This window comes from Ambystoma mexicanum, chromosome 7p, assembly GCF_040938575.1.
Source record: "Ambystoma mexicanum isolate Mex_15411 chromosome 7p, UKY_AmexF1_1, whole genome shotgun sequence".
NCBI lineage: Eukaryota > Metazoa > Chordata > Amphibia > Caudata > Ambystomatidae > Ambystoma > Ambystoma mexicanum.
In genome coordinates, this window is record NC_090939.1 from 533,815,992 (window position 1) to 533,832,456 (window position 16,465).

The window sequence follows — 16,465 nt, forward strand, 5'->3', positions numbered from 1 at the left end:
ACAGCAAATTCGACCAGGAGAGAGAGGCCTTGCTTGGTGTTTGGCAAACTGGATGGTCCCACCAGCTCAAGGAAAGAAGATTCCTTGCAGATCTTCTCTGTCATCGAAGTTTGGAGATTCGGACCCGCAGCAGGGCTTCACCGGGTGGTTCGGTCGTGATAGTTGTCCTCTTCCTTCAACTTCTCTTCGATTCTCTCGAAAGAGTGGCGACTCTGCCGTCCAAGTCCCAGAGACCTGCTTTGTATGCAGTTTTCCCCCATTCACACAGCCTGGCTGTCAATCACACAGCAGGGTGGCTGTCCTGGCCAGACAATCACCAAGCCAATCAAACAAGAGTGTGATTTGAGTCTCCAAGGAGACCCTGTGCAGGGGATCTAAAACCCCTCCCTCACATCCTGTCCACCCCAGACGCTCAGGGGTGTGCAGAAGCCCACCAAAGGACGGCGAACAAAGGAACCAAACCTGGTTTGGCACGCAGAGTAAAACACTTACAAAAAGAAATAGCGAATAAACCCAGCTGGAACCAAATAAAAGTAAATGTGGTTCAGCGGGTTTAAGTTCGTGGCTACTAACATAGCCTAAAACAGTACCAACGCTATTTCCATAGACCGCGGTAGGAAAAAAATGGTAGATACCACTGCCACCAGCCAAATCTTATTGAAAGGGGAACAAAATAATGTTCAATGAGAGACAGACAAAAAGGGATAACTATTAACCCTTTCCAGTACTCTATGTAAGATAGTTTGTACTGCGTCTGTGAATTTAAACAGATGAATAAAGTCAATGGTAACTTTACATGTTTTGCGAGACAGTAGTCAGTCCCAAAAAATGGAGTTTGAAGTGGAAAGTCTAAGGGGCTGATTAATGGAATTATGTGCGCCGAAAAACAGGCTTTGTGCGCCATTCTGCCCGCAAATCCCTGATTTACAAATAGGGATTTGCAAGCAGAATGGCGCACAAAACCTGTTTTTTGGCGCACATAATTCCTTGAATCAGCCCCTAAAAGTCAACCCTGTGTCACTGTACTAAAGGTGCTGTGTGACAAACAGTAAAAAGATGATGCCTATGGAGTAGGTGAGACTCCAAAGTCTATGAACACAAAAATGTGCCCACATAGCCTAAAACACATGTAAGAGTGGGAAAAAAGGCTGACACTCTTACCAAGTGAAGAGTTTAAATCCCAGAAATCCAGCAAAGCTGCTGAGGGAATCTGTAGGTAAGGAAAATTAGCCATTCTGGAAAATTCACACTAACACCCTGACTGCTTTTGAAGACACAATGTTCTGAACACAGTCGTTCCCAGTTTTCCTGACTGAACTCTGAACATTCTGATTGACTGAGAGGAGGTCAAAAACAATCACCATGTGCTAATATCTCTTTGTGAATTTTCCAAGTAGTACACTCTATCTTGAAAGCAAACTGCTCCACTCCTTCGTGGGGACCGTAACTGCTTAACCATTGGTACCAATTTGTGAATCAGGGAAAACTTGACAGAGACCCTTTGGCCTTCACGTGGGTGAGTCGCTTACACCGTGGTCACCAAAGTGAAACCATCCCAATACACATAAATTAATTGACTTACCATGGTCCATTCTAACCCCTATCTTCTTAAATGAATCTATTCTGAAAAATAGTCATATGCTAGAGCGTATTCTTGAAGGGGTGGACAGGGAACCAAAATAGGCTGTGGAAATAATTTCCAAAGGGTCCCATATTACACACTCTGGGCAAATACAACCATTTTCCATTGAGAAAAATTGGAAATAAAATAGGTAACCACACAATAGAGTCCCAGTGTGCAGAGACCCACCAGGAAATCTCCAGACTTCCAGTCCACCCCTGGTTCATTGTGGGAAACAAGCTTAGCAGGTGAAATGACAGCAACCCAATCAGAGGTATTTCACTGTGATGAAGCTGAGAAATATGTGACATTACATCTAGTGAGAAATTGTAACAGGACCAACTAATAACATGTATTTGATATGGTTTAACACTTACAATTTTCTTCTAAATATGCTAAAAGAATACAACTAGATTCCGTTCCATCCATGGCATAATCTAGTGGAATATTCCCATTGACATCCTGCAGCAGAGCATTGGCGCCAGCCTAAATTGAAAGAGAGAAAGAAACCCATTATATAATTTCCCAATTTGAACAAATACATTTGAAAAAAAACTTTAAATGGTCTCATTAATGCATGTAAACATGTGGCACTTAGACTATTTGATACAAACGGGAGATGTAGAAAATACTTATTTTCGGCACGATTGAAAAAGCCCCCCAAAAAAGGTGCAATAGTATTTTGCAAAACTAAGCATAGCTTTATGTTGAATGTTGGGGAAAAAACGACTTTGATTGACAGTGTCCAAAACATGCTGTTCAATCAGTAAAAGGGCGCTCACGTAACATATATGGTACTACCCAATACCCACGTACAGCATAACAAATGACGTTTTGTGATTCCTCAGTGAGGTATATTTCAACGTATTTGAATAAAACACTAATATAAAACAAGAGAACTTGTGATAATGTCGGTGGTGTAGTATGTCTCATCTGTGAAGCACATTAACATTGAACGTGCACGTTAAACTAGTGTTTCATCCACTATTCAGTCATTATGCATTATTTTAAATATTACTCAGAAGAGATCACATGCCTCAAACTCATTCTAGCATTTTAGTTGTCTGAATTCACTGTTTTCTTGAAACGACCAGTAATTATGCAGCTTTTCTTATTGTCAGTGTCTCAGTCAAGTTGCCTTATTTAGAAAAGCATTTTTCCCAATTGAAAAACGTGTTTGTAGATCAGACCCAATAAGTCCTATTACCTCCCGCATTATATTAACACTCGGGTGCAATTGTGTTGGCGCAGTGACAGTCGCTTCCTTGGAACACTGGCTATTCTTCCATCTACATTTCCGCATTTTACAAGGAAGCTGACAGTGCTTCCTCAAAATGAACATCCATGTACTGCTTAACTAAATCATCGCATTGACACCGTTGTGCCATCTGCCTGTTCTACTTTGTTCATCCTTTGCATTTTTAGTTTTGGTTCTAGTTGTTACTTTAGCGCCAACTCTAAATCAAACGTGTACAGATTAAGGGGCCGATTCATGGAACAAACGTGCGCCGAAAATCTACGCGCAAGCAGGCGCAAGCAGGCGCAAGCGGAAAAAAAGATTCATGTGCGATCCATGGAAGTCCCTGCGTGTGTCTTCCTCGGGATGTGCGCCAAACCCGTGCATGGCGCACACGTCACTGCAACATCCCGAAAGACGTGCGCGACGCGCACAGTGAAAGCGCACAACCTCTGCGCATACACTAGAAAGTGGGCGGAACACGGGGCGTAACGCGCGGAATGGGGAACAACTTGCGAAAACAAGGGCGTAACTGGGGATGTACTGCAGGGAAGCAGAGGGAACGCCCACACGCACCCGAACCACACGTATTCATGGAACCGAATATGGCAAAGCCACGCACAGCGAAAGACACGCACAAGCCGATACACGTCCGCCACACGAAGGCAGGCGGTAGCGTCCCTGCGCATTACAAAAGAGGCAACATACAGCAATTGTGCGAGCGGGGCACGTGTATTTCAGGGGTTCGCGTGAACTTTTCCACGCGATCGGGCCTGGGGGAGCGGGCTATGTAAATTTCAGGGGTTCACGTGAACTTTTCCACGCAATCGGGCCTGGGGGAGCGGGCTACGTGTATTTCAGGGGTTCGCGTGAACTTTTTCATGCGATCGGGCCTGGGGGAGCGGGCTATGTGTATTTCAGGGGTCCGCGTGAACTTTCTCACGCGATCGGGCCTGGGGGAGCGGGCTACGTGTATTTCAGGGGTTCGCGTGAACTTTTTCACGCGATCGGGCCTGGGGGAGTGGGCTACGTGTATTTCAGGGGTTTGCGTGAACATTTTCACGCGATCGGGCCTGGGGGAGCAGGCTACGTGTATTTCAGGGGTCCGCGTGAACTTTCTCACGCGATTGGTGGAAATCCACGTGTGTTCTGTCATCACGTGCAATGAGGGAAACACCTGCGCGCGTCACGTCACTTACGCGCATAGGCCCTTACCTCGTATTACACGCGAACGTGCAGTTTTCCACGCGCGCTGAAATGCGCATGCACGTCTGTACGCGTCACGTCACAGGGGCGCTTGCGCTTGAGGGGCCTTCTGTCCAATGAAAATGCGTATGCGTGCAGACGCGCTTGCGCGCTAAGGGCCTTTCCTCGAATTACATGCTGACGTGCAGATTTTTCACGTGCCAAATCACTCTGTATCAAGCTGGCCATGCGAAAACACACGGAAGACCACGCTCCTGCCCAGAAGGCCGAATCACTGCCCCCCAGTGCCCCGAGCAGCCTCCCACATGCCATCTGCTGCTGCCTGCCTGCCTGCCTGCCTGCTGCCACCGTGCCCTGCCATTTGGTGCCTGCACATCAGCCATCTGCAGGGGTCCAGTTGCTGTGTCCACCCCTGCTGGTACAGAAGACTCCCGACTCGAATAACATCGCTCCACAGCCCAGCCCCAGGACCCAGTTGCCCACCCACTCCTGCCCCTGGGGTGGCCATGTCGGGCACATCCACATCTGACCCCAGTGGCAACCCCCGGCCAGAGGGGCAGAGGGGCACCAGCTTCACTGCCACCGAAGTTGGTGTCCTGGTGGAGCAAGTCCTGGGGCAGTATGATGCCCTCTTCGGATCGTCCCGCGCCAACAGGGAAGGACGGGATAGGATCTGGGCCGACTGTGTGGTTGCCATCAACGCGGAGGGGGTGGCAACCCGCACCATCCAGAAGGTCAAGAAGCGCTGGGAGGACTTGAGGTCCAGGACCCTCATGAAGGCCCGGCGCCTCGTGGAGGGGGGCCGGGGCCGCATGAGTTCCATCCAGTTGAGGGTCCTGGAACGCGCACACCCAGCGCTCCACGCCCAGGTCCTTGAGAGGGAGACCCGTCTGGAGTTGAGCGGTAAGTGGCCAAGCATTGCTGTGTGAGACAGGGCATGTTGCAGTGTGCTGGTTGTCTGATACTTGCCTGCATGTGTGACATAGGCCATGTACGCATGTATGTGTGCAGGGACATCATGGTAATGCATGTGCGACCTGTAATGTGTGAACCGCATGGTTGTTGCATGTGTTTGAATGCGACATGGGGAGCCCTGTGCAGATTGCACACATGAGAGCATGGCAGTCTCTGTTCCTGGACATGGGTGGGGGCGAGGGATGGGTGCTGATGCCAGATACATATGTGGTATCCATGTCTGTGTGCCTGACCTGCGTGTCTGTGACTTGTGAGTGCCATGGATGCATGACACATGTCTGTGACAATGTACAGATTCACTGATGCAGCCTAGTCATCCTTGTATGCACTGTGATTCGGGTGTACGGGGCCAGATGGATGTGACTGAGGTGAAGTGTGTGCATGTGATAGGCATGACCCATGATGCATGTGAGTCCCATTACATTGTATGATTCGAGAGTCCATTGGACATGCATTGAAATGTCCATGGCACGCACCATGACTGTCACTGTGTGTGTTTTGCCTGGACTGACACATGTGTTGTGGTGTGACATGATGGAAGTGTACTTTGACAGTGGCACTCATCTGCTATTGCTTCCTGTCTAGGGGACCATTGTACAGTACCCTGATGCTTGTGTTCTATATCTCCCTCTACGCAGCGGCTAGTGAAGGAGAGGGCGGAGACGGCGCTGTGGAGCAAGGCGGCAGGGATGCCCCCACGGCTGCAGCGGAAGGGGTGGGTGAGCCCCCACAGGGGCCTGCTACGGTGGTAGGCGGCGAGGAGCCATCCAGGTTGGTGGTTTCCACAGAGGAGGAGGCCGCCACTGAGGCGCACATGGGGCCTGGTGGGGGCATCCCTGCTGGTGCAAGTGGTGCAGTCCAGGGGCAGGGGCAGGAGACAGCACAGGTCACCGTGGAGGGGCCTGTGCATGTCGCTGTCCCTGAACCTGTGGGTGCACCACCTTGCACCAGCAGGGATGCCCCGTCCCAGGCCCGTCCGCAGGTAGAGGGGATGTCCATGTCATCTGACTCCCCTCCACCTGCGGACGAGGGGACCCCTGGCCGTGTGGAGAAGGTGCTGATTGGGGTCGCAATGCGCACAGCTGTGATTCGTGATGGCGTGCATGCTTCTCAGGAGGAGCACGCACGTCATCACGAAGAGCACTGTGCCGACGTGGCCCAATTGGGATCGGCCATGTTCGGGGGTTTCCTGCATGTGTCGGCCAATCTGGCGGCCCTCTCCTCCTCTGTGGAGACTATACGCCAGTCGTTCTCCTTGCCATCTTCCGGCCCAGATGCCACCAGGGCCCCCTGTGGACCTGCCCTGACCAATGCAGCCAGCTCGGTGGGGATCCCATCCCTGCCACAGTCGGGAGTCAGAGGTCCAGCAGGGGTGGATGTGACGGCATCATCGGGCAGGGCACGTGCACGACGGCGTCAGTGGTTTCCATCATCCTGGATGCCGTCGTGCTGGCAGAGGCAGTGGCGTCGGAGGCAGCAGCAGGCTCGACGTGGGAGGCATCATGGCTCGGGGCCATCAAGATCAGAGGGGCAGGCATCGGCCGGAGGGCAGGAGAACCCTGGGATGGTAGTGTCTTCCGTGTGGGAGCAGTTGGTCCAGCGGATAGGTGCGGAGCGGCAGCGGGCGGAAGAGGAGCGGCTCACCATGGTCAGGGCGGAGTTCTCCATGCGTCGGGCGTTGAGGCGGGCTGAGTGCCTCGAGGAAGCTCGCAGGGAGTTTGAGGTGAACATGGGGTTATCCCTGCGAGACCTCGGGGCCAGGACAGAGTCCCGCCTCCAGGACATCGACATGGAGTTCGATGATGCCCTGGCCGGCAACATCAACAAGTGAGCCGCAGGACTTGCCCGCTGCCATTGTATATAGTTATATAGTTAGTGGTAGGTTTCCTTTAAATTATTTTTTTTTTATTTGGTTGCGATTGGACAATGCGTTACTTTTTTGTATATAGTTCAGTTTTTAGTTAGTTGACATAGTTAGGTTTCATTTGGTTGGGCTCATGGACCCGGGATTGTCTTGTATATAGTTCTTCTATGGATTGTTGGATTTTTTGGATTTTTTTCATGGCATTCATCTTCTTGTTGTTGTTTTGCTTTGTGGTTTTTCTAATTTCATTTCCATTCTTGTTGATTTTCAATACATTTTTATTTTCATCCTTCAATGTGTCGTATCATCTCATTACTTTCATGCATGTCATGTTGGGTGTTTTAACATTCACTTGCAGCCATTGTGTGTGACAGACATGTGTTCATTTGCATTATTTACATTGGGTGTGTAACATGTAATTGCCTTTGATATGTGGGTGGATGTGATAGTTGGTTGGGCCTTTTGGCAGGGGGGGATGGCCATTACGGACATGATTGGGGATTGTTGGGACCCAGGTGCAGGGGGGCATGGATGGGACATGGGTGGGGGCCTGCTGGCAGGTGCCCCACAGTGCTGGGGGGTGGGGGTAGTGGGAGACATGAGTTGGACATGGGTGGGGGCCTGCTGGCAGGTGCCCCACAGTGCTGGGGGGTGGGGGTGGTGGAAGACATGGGTGGGGGCCTGGTGGAGGCTGCCCCTGGTGACTGGGGGGGTGGGTGTGCTGGGAGACATGGGTGGGGGCTTGGTGGAGGCTGCCCCCGGTGACTGGGGGGGGTGGGGGTGCTGGGAGACATGGGTGGGGGCCTGGTGGAGGCTGCCCCTGGTGACTGGGGGGGTGGGGGTGCTGGGAGACATGGGTGGGGGCCTGGTGGTGGGTGCCCCTGCACTGCTGGGGGGTGGGGGTGGTGGGGGACATGGGTGGAGGCCTGGTTGAGGCTGCCCCTGGTGACTGGGGGGGTGGGGTGCTGGGAGACATTGGTGGGGGCCTGGTGGAGGCTGCCCCTGGTGACTGGGGGGGTGGGGGTGCTGGGAGACATGGGTGGGGGCCTGCTGGCAGGTGCCCCGCAATGCTGGGGTTGGGGGTGCAAGGGGACATGAGTTGGTGATCATTGGTGCAAGGAGACATGTGCCTTTGCTGGGGGGCATGCCCATGTTGGGTGGGCTGCTTGCGGGACATGACCAGGGATGCAGGGTAGTCCCCAGTGGTGTGGGCTGCCTGCAGGGGCCGTGGAGGGTGTACAGGGAACACCTGGGAGGACCCACACTGGCAAATCACATGTAGGACTCCCCGGCACCCCTGAAATACACGTACCCTGCTGAAATCGCGTGTAAAACTTTGTGCGCACCCCTGTAATACCCGCACGCAGCCCAATCACGTGTGAAACTTTGCGCGCACCCCTAATACCCGCACGCAGCCCAACCGTGTGTGGAACTTCCCGCGCACCCCTGAAATACACGCGCCCAGGCCAATCGCGTGTGGAAATTCCCACGCACCCCTGAAATGCACGCAGCCAGGACAATCGCGTGTGGAACTTCCCGCGCACCCCTGAAATACACGCGCCCAGGACAATCGCGTGTGGAACTTCTCACGCACCCCTGAAATTCACGTAGCCCGCTCCCCCAGGCCCGATCGCGTGAAAAAGTTCACGCGAACCCCTGAAATACACGTAGCACGCTCCCCCAGGCCCGATCGCGTGAGAAACTTCACGCGAACCCCTGAAATACACATAGCCCGCTCCCCCAGGCCCGATCGCGTGAGAAACTTCACGCGAACCCCTGAAATACACGTAGCCCGCTCCCCCAGGCCCGATCGCGTGAGAAAGTTCACGCGAACTTCTGAAATACACGTAGCCCGCTCCCCCAGGCCCGATCGCGTGAGAAACTTCACGCAAACCCCTGAAGTACACGTAGCACGCTCCCCCAGGCCCGATCGCGTGAAAAAGTTCACGAGAACCCCTGAAATACACGTACCCCGCTCCCCCAGGCCCGATCGCGTGAGAAACTTCACGTGAACCCCTGAAATACACGTAGCCCGCTTGCCGTGCTGGTACAGGGTTAGCGCAGCCCTTTGCGCTGGATTGGGGATTTTGATGGCTTTTCCCTGCGCGGAAGGCGTTCTTGGGGGCGTAACTGGCGCTGCTGCAAGGTCGCTGCGCCACTGTGCGCCACGGCTGGTTTTGGTGGCTGGAATCCATGAATACGCTGTGCGCGGAAATGGGTTTTGGCGCACGCAGCTGGCGCAGGGATTCGCACGCGCACACTGTGCGCCAGCCGCGTGCGCCACTTGTACGCTGAATTCTATGAATTACCCCCTTAATCTAGATTCAGGACGGCTTCAATTGTGAGGAGGGGCACAAAGATTATTGGGTATTGTTTGGATATTAACCCACCCATTGACTGTCCAGGGCCGCATGAATTCATTTGGCCATTTCCGCCTAGCACCTACCCCAACCTGTACAAAACACATCCTCCTGGGATCTCTTTGACCGATCCTTCAAACAGCAACATCAAACGTTGGGCTGCCAGTTGTATTTCTAAGGTGTCTGATGAGAGTTAACGACATAATTGCAGCTGAAAAATGTGCTGCTGCCGTAATAAAAATGTCTAAACCAATTGTGCCGTCAGCCACATGATTTATGTATGCACCTTGCACTGAGGTCTTGTTAATAACTAGCATTGATTAAGCAAACAGTTTTATCAGAATTTCGTCAACTACTCGCAACAGACATGGGGCAGTATGAGAGTTGTATAATGATTCTTTGCCTTAAAATGTGGTGATTCAGACATGTATTTTTTTTTTTTTCTGGGCACAAGAACATGTTCTGAATTGTGATTGCTCATGAGTAGCTTTAAAGCGGTGGCGCCAATCGTACACTAAAGAAGTTCTAGTAGATGGCATTTTTCAAGATGGATTTTAAGAATAGTTGTTCTGTATTTCCCTGCATGTTTTCCATGTCTCATTTTCTGGTGATGTACAGTAAAGATAGCCAATATTTTTGGGTTCATTTGAAAATGTCTCCAAACAATTGATGAACATTTAGTGCTAGCACATGGAACCCGTTGACCTGTATTTCTAGAGATTTACGATGGAATTTAGGTCTGTTTTGGGGGTTGGCATTTTTCTTTCTGCTGTGTTTTTGCCAAGCTATTGGTGATTTATTTTGTTGTTCTCATAGATGCACAATATTGAACATTTGTGCTATTAACATTTCCACTCCCCTGTCAATCAGCGTTTTGAGTTTCACTTTCTGCCCAACCTTTCACAGGAGCAGCATCTGCAGTGTCTACATCGAAGTGCGATGCCTCTCGACTGTGATCAGGATTGCCTGCTGTTCCACCTTCAAATGACCCCTACTCATTTGAGGACGGGTCAGATTAAGATCAATTGCTGCTATAGCTGCGGACAATGCAACAATTATGGCTTTTTCTTTGGTTGCAAATTGTCTTGCATCAGTATTAGGCAGTTGTTGCAGAAATGTCTTGGTCACCTACCACACTTTCAGTGTGAATACCTTCGCCTCACACATTTTGACAAGTTCATGTAAAGCATTAAACTTATGTATTTTAGCCAGTCTTAGGGAATGATGATTGAGCGATATCTCAAGCCATGTTGCCTTTAGGCATGATGGCATGTACATAGTAAAATGCATTGGAATGTATTCATGCATTAAGCATACATCTGTGGTTATGGACAGATGTTCCCATTCATTTTGAATGCCTGGGCTTTAAGCCAGACTAATCAGTTGTTTTGGAAAACACAGGTACAATACAATAGCAATACATCTTGCACTCATATGGTATGGTATGTGTTCCAATGATATGGTTTGTTGTAGTAAATAGTTCTGAATGTACCCTTTAACAATAAAAAAGTCTGCAAGACTACCATGGACTACAAGGCTTCAAAGCTAGGCCGGAAGTGAGGGAGATTGTTAACTGATGGGTCTAGTGATAATTTGGCTTCAAGTCTCAGGGATAATTTGGCTTCATGCTGTTGGCTTAGGGCTGCTGGGGAGGAGTAAACTTGGATTAACAACAGTTATGATGCTATAAAAGGCTGACTTCTGGTAGTAGCAGCAGTCAAAGAGCTGTTTATGTTGCAGGATGAGACAAAGCTGGATGCAGGCGAAGTTGAGGGACCCGTAAGCAGACTGGAATAACTCTCCCCATGATAGCCTATGTAGAGGGGAGGGAGATCGTCCCTCCTTTTTCTGCTCGGATTTTAAAGCATCTGACATTGCATGTTTGGGCTCCAGATTGATTTCCGTTTGCTTTTTGAGAATAACTACTCTTTTTGACTGAGCTGCCTGCATAGAGAAGCATTCCTACCTATGGCAAACAGCTCCAGACACATGGACATATTGTATTCACAATTTTCTGTTGTTTGCATCATGGTCAATACTAATTCACATTCAATCTTTTAAGGCATTGTTCTGCTTTTAGCTAAAACACCATGATTCTTTTGATAGGTGTGTATTTCCAATTCAATTTGATATTTTGGGATTTTTCTTGGTCTTAAATTGTGCAGACCACACACCATCATCCAGGCTCCAGGCATCCACCCACAACTCCCTTCTCCCTACCCTCAGAGGACAGTAGTGAGTATGTGAGCCTGGTTTACCCATTTCTAATATCACATTGGGAAAGAGGAGAGGTATTAAGAAGGCAGCTCATTCTATATGGTTGTCTAGTGAGAATTAATGAAGCTGTCAGTTTCCTTTGGTGTACCTATTATTCTTCTGAGATGGTTAACTGGTCTTGAGTGGATATCGAGGCAAAGAAGATGATATCTGCATATTCATCGTTAACTTTTTGCATATTGAGTGTGTTATGTGTAGTTACAATAATAGCAGCAATGTTTCTTAATTACTTATTTATCATAATACAAATAATTACACTTTACAGGAAAGTGTGAAAACATTCAATGAGTGTTCACTATTGAGAATCAAGTGAGAAGCATTTGAGCATATGTATTAGGTGTTGGGCATCTATTTGAAGTACTGAACTCCTGTATACAGTGCTTGCTTCAATAATTATGGGGTTTGCAGAAGGTTTGAGCTGTGGACCATCAATAAAATATATGACATTAGTAAATACGTCCTGTGTGGATATGTGAGGAGTCTAAACCTCTGCAGGGGTTTGATGCCTACTCTCTCTTCTGATGTAGTGACATTTACATATACATGCTTTTCTCTACCTCTATTCATACAGCTCCTACTGGGAGGTCTAGGAAACCCCCCTTGGGGTGGAGGAAAGGCTGTGAGGTGGAAGTGATACAAATCATGTCAAAACATGCTTGGCTGCCCTTTTCTAGGGCACATCTTCTGTCTACTGCAACATTGTATGTTCCTTCTGTGTGCCAACATATTATGATGTTGTAGCCCTAGCATATTATAAGTGTATTTTGTATACAGCTCTCTCACAGTGGCTTACACATTGTCCAATAGTGTTGGCTCTCCTTCACATATTTACAACCCCACCCCTCTCTCTAATTTTGTTTGACATGACATGATATGATATGACATTTGTAAGGTGTTTATACACAACTGTTTCTAGACACAACAAGACAAGGAGGGAGAAACAAGGGAGGACGAAATAACAATCTTACTAGGCCATGTCATTCAGATCGCACAAGTGCGGGGAAGAGGGAAGGGGAAGTGCACTTAACTCACATGTGCCGCCAGCGGGTGGCTATTAAGTGCAGAGAGAAGGGACTGTAGGGTTGCAGATACAGACCCTTAAGTGCTGGAGGGCTTGGAGGCAGTGCAAGGGCAACTGGACATACAGGAGCTTGGGCCCGAGTTCAGAGGGTGACCAGGTGACCAGTGCACAGAGCAGTCAAGTGCATCAGCAGAGCAGAGGAAGAGAGAAAGTGGAAGCGAAAAGGAAGTGTTTGAGTTGCATCTAGAACCGGAGGTGGCTCTGCTCAAATTTGAGAGAGGCAGGGAGGCTGTTCCAGTGGGAGTCCCCGGCCGAGGAGCTAGATCTGCCCCCAATTCTCTGCTTGGAGAAGCGTTTGGCCCTCAGCAAGTTGGAGGTGGATGAGCAGAGAGCTTGAGAAGTAAGATGTTTTTGAAGAGAACATTGGAGGTAGAGTGGTACCAGGCCCCAGAAAGCCTTGTGGACAATGCAGAGGGTCTTGAAGTTGATCCTTGCAGCCACAGAGAGCCAGTGAAGAGATTTCAGAGCTGGAGAGATGCGATCCCTGGGCTTGAGGCCAAGGACAAGACTCGCATTCCTGTTCTGGATATGTTGTAAAGGTCGCAGAGTAGATGCGGGAAGATTTAGAAAGAGGCTGTTGCAATAGTCCAGCCTAGACAGGACCAGAGCTCTGGAGACTGTGAGCTTCTGGGGGAAATTGAGAAAAGGAATAATAACTCTGAGGAGGTTCAGCTGATAGTTTGACTACTTAGAAATGTCAGAGATGTGAGGAGAGAATGAGAGGGTGGAGTTGAAGATGACAACAAGGTTCTTAGCCTCGCCGGAAGGAGAAGGAAGTAGCGAGAGAGAGAGAGAGAGAGAGAGAGAGAGGAAAGGAGGGAGCAGGTGTCCTAATGAGGAGGATCTTAGTCTTACTGGCATTAAGGCAGAGATCATTGGCAGCACAAAATTCCTGAATTGTGGCCAGACAGTCTGGTAAAAGAGAAGAAGCAGAGGTGGCTGAGGGGAGCCTGAACGAGAGCTGAGTGTCATCTGCATATCATTGAAAATTGGTTTCATAGGGGATGGTGAGACAAAAACGACTTTAAAAATAAAATTGATAAAGTTATAAGACCATATAGTGTTGTCGCATGGCTAGTTTGAAATTCCTCCATGTACCAGATTTATAAATCTCAACACTTATTCAAACAAGTTCTCGGCACCTTCTTTGACTTGACTGGCAGAGTTCGGCAAATGGTATCCGACTATGGTATTATGTGTATCTCAGTGCTCGTCATAGAATTACTATCTGCATGGTACAGTTGAAATGCAAATGTGAAAGATTGAAAATAATTGTCTTGGGCTACAAGACTTTAAAATGCATTTTCGTGTGAACAACTCTAACATTCACAATCAGCTCAACTATTCATCAACACAGTCAAGGGTACACTTAAGATTAAAATAATATATTAGCAATAGTCCACAAAATAAATAATAATGACTGTCTCATTCCAGCTGTTCATCGATAATGATCACTGAAAGTTGCACTAGCACATGGACGTCATGATTGACCTGCTCGGGGCCTATCAAAATGCTTGAAATCCAATTCAATAAGTCATGCTACTAAGTGCACCTCCAACATGGCAGACATCATCCTACTTAACACACCAAAGTGAAAGTTAAAAAATCGAAAAATGCTTTCAGTTTACATGCTTTCATATAACACCAAATGCACGGCCATGTTAAAAGAATTCCAGTTCAGCAAAGTTTAAAATGGTTATCCTTTAAAGACAAACCTGTTACTTTAGATCTACAACGTAAAACAAGCTTTGAAGTTACTAAGATGTCTTGTCCATTTACTTTGCTCACTGATAAAAAAAGGTTCTTACTTCGCCGCCAAAAATGGGAAAACTATTTTGCTCTCAGCCTTATGAATCTTGGGTGGGATCATTATCGCTTGGAGTAACTAGTCTTCCACAAATGATGACCCGATGCCAAGAAACTAATTCCTTAATATATTCTAGCTATAACAGAACATTCAACTATTCCAATTACTCTCTAAATGATTCACCTAAAACAATAGGTGAAACTCCTACTGACAAAAGGACAAAAGGATTAAGAGATGATGGGGGATAAAAGAAATAAATAAATAGCCCCTGTGAATTACAGTCATGTTCCAAAACTCACCATTTCTTATAAATGTTTTTGGAGAAAGGACATGTGGTACCAACATCTGAAATGTCATTTAAGATTCGAGTAGGGATCTGTTCACAATACTATCGAGGTAAGACACAGGTCTGTTAAGACCATTTCTAAAAAAAATCTATTTAGAGATGTACAAGAGATTGAATTGATAGAAGGATCTCAAAAGGAATTGTGTGCCAATATGGATTTCATGCAATAACATGTGCATCCCATCTGTAGCTTCCTAAGGAATCTCAAAAAATGTAGCAGGAAATGTTTCTCCAGCTTTGTATAGATGCACAAAGAAAGTGGTTAAGATTAGGGGATGCATCCAAGTTATAAGGTGAAGATCAGAACAAAAGGAAATCATGCTTTAAATACCAATTTGGCTGGAAACACTTCTTCATGTGTATGTCCCTTTCACCGACAACATGCGACCTGCAAAACTAGAAGGTGATGGATGGAAAGCGTTGATTTAATTATATGTATTAGCATTCAACCTGGATAAATATCCTTTCTGTCATTTGTCAGCCTCCTATTAGATTGCATCAATGGAATTATCGTATAAAATCAGGTTTGGTCCCATCACATAGTGGGCAGTGCAGCCGGAATTGCTAGCTTGCATCTTTTCTGCATGAGACCAAGAAATCCCAGACATGTTTTGGCCTCATTGTGGGATCATCAGTCAGTGTAGCTTAGGTACGTAAGCATTGCAAGTTTAAATCCCACATTTGGCAATACTAATGGAACTGAGCAATAGGCCCTAAGCAGGTCAACACTGAAGAATGATGAAGTAAATGACTTTAATTATTCCTAACCAATGACAACATTTACGGGAAGTTGCCATTTACATGCTTCATGGATGCCAACAAGAATCATGCACAGATCTGACCTTGCACTCTTGTGGTTAAAAGTTCCACCCATGTGTTCATGTGTGTTGTTTCAGTTTGTTTCCATGCACAGAAGCTAGGCCAGAAATTATACAAGGAAATGATTTGTTCATGGTGAATAGAGAGTTAAAACCTTCCATGAGCTTCATGATGTGGGGAAGACAGAAATGGGAAAAGAGTTGGCTGGTAGCAAAGAATCAAGATTGTTTGTTTTGTTTTACCAGTGGAGTTAGTATAAGTTCAAGGAGTCCTCATGTGTCTGAAAGTACATATTGAGACTTGTACTAAGTGACTGCTTTACTAGTTTTCAAAGTAAAATCACGTTACAGAATTATGAGTGTGGTGAGGCAACCCCTTACACTAATTAAATGATCTCTTGATATTTTTGGTCAGCGGTTTAAATGCCTCACCTTCACAAATTGCTCAGAATGATACATAATCTAATATGTATTTAATGACATTTGAAACCAATGCCCCACTTAAAAATGCACATCAACGAATCATATTGTACCTTTTTTGTAGAGATATCTGAATATGATATTTTGTGATACTGAACCAAGTAATTAGCAAGTATGAACATCAGAATAAAGCCAAACCTAAAACAAAACAAGACATATTCCTGCTTTCAATCGTTCAGAAAGCATAGCACTTAAAAGTCTACAGGTTCTCTGTAACTCTTCCACCTAATGATTCTAAGAGGACAACCTTTGGCATAAATCCCTGTAGGTAAAATAACTTCCGGGGTCTCCTTCAGGAAATATTCTGATTCTTCTCACTGACTCCTGGAAAGGAAACACATATTCAACTGTAATCACCGATTATACACTCATATACTTTCTCAGTGCCACTTT

General features: G+C 47.4%; 1 protein-coding gene across 3 annotated transcripts in view; it reads right to left on the bottom strand.

Moving 5' to 3' along the window:
- Positions 1-16,465, bottom strand: part of MYO16 (myosin XVI) — a 3,167,675-nt gene that overhangs the window by 2,350,435 nt on the left and 800,775 nt on the right. For all 3 annotated transcript variants that reach the window (XM_069636567.1, XM_069636564.1, XM_069636566.1), the window contains exon 5: positions 1,999-2,107. In XM_069636567.1, coding sequence (XP_069492668.1) covers positions 1,999-2,107 — 109 coding nt within the window. The remainder of the gene's footprint in view (positions 1-1,998; positions 2,108-16,465) is intronic.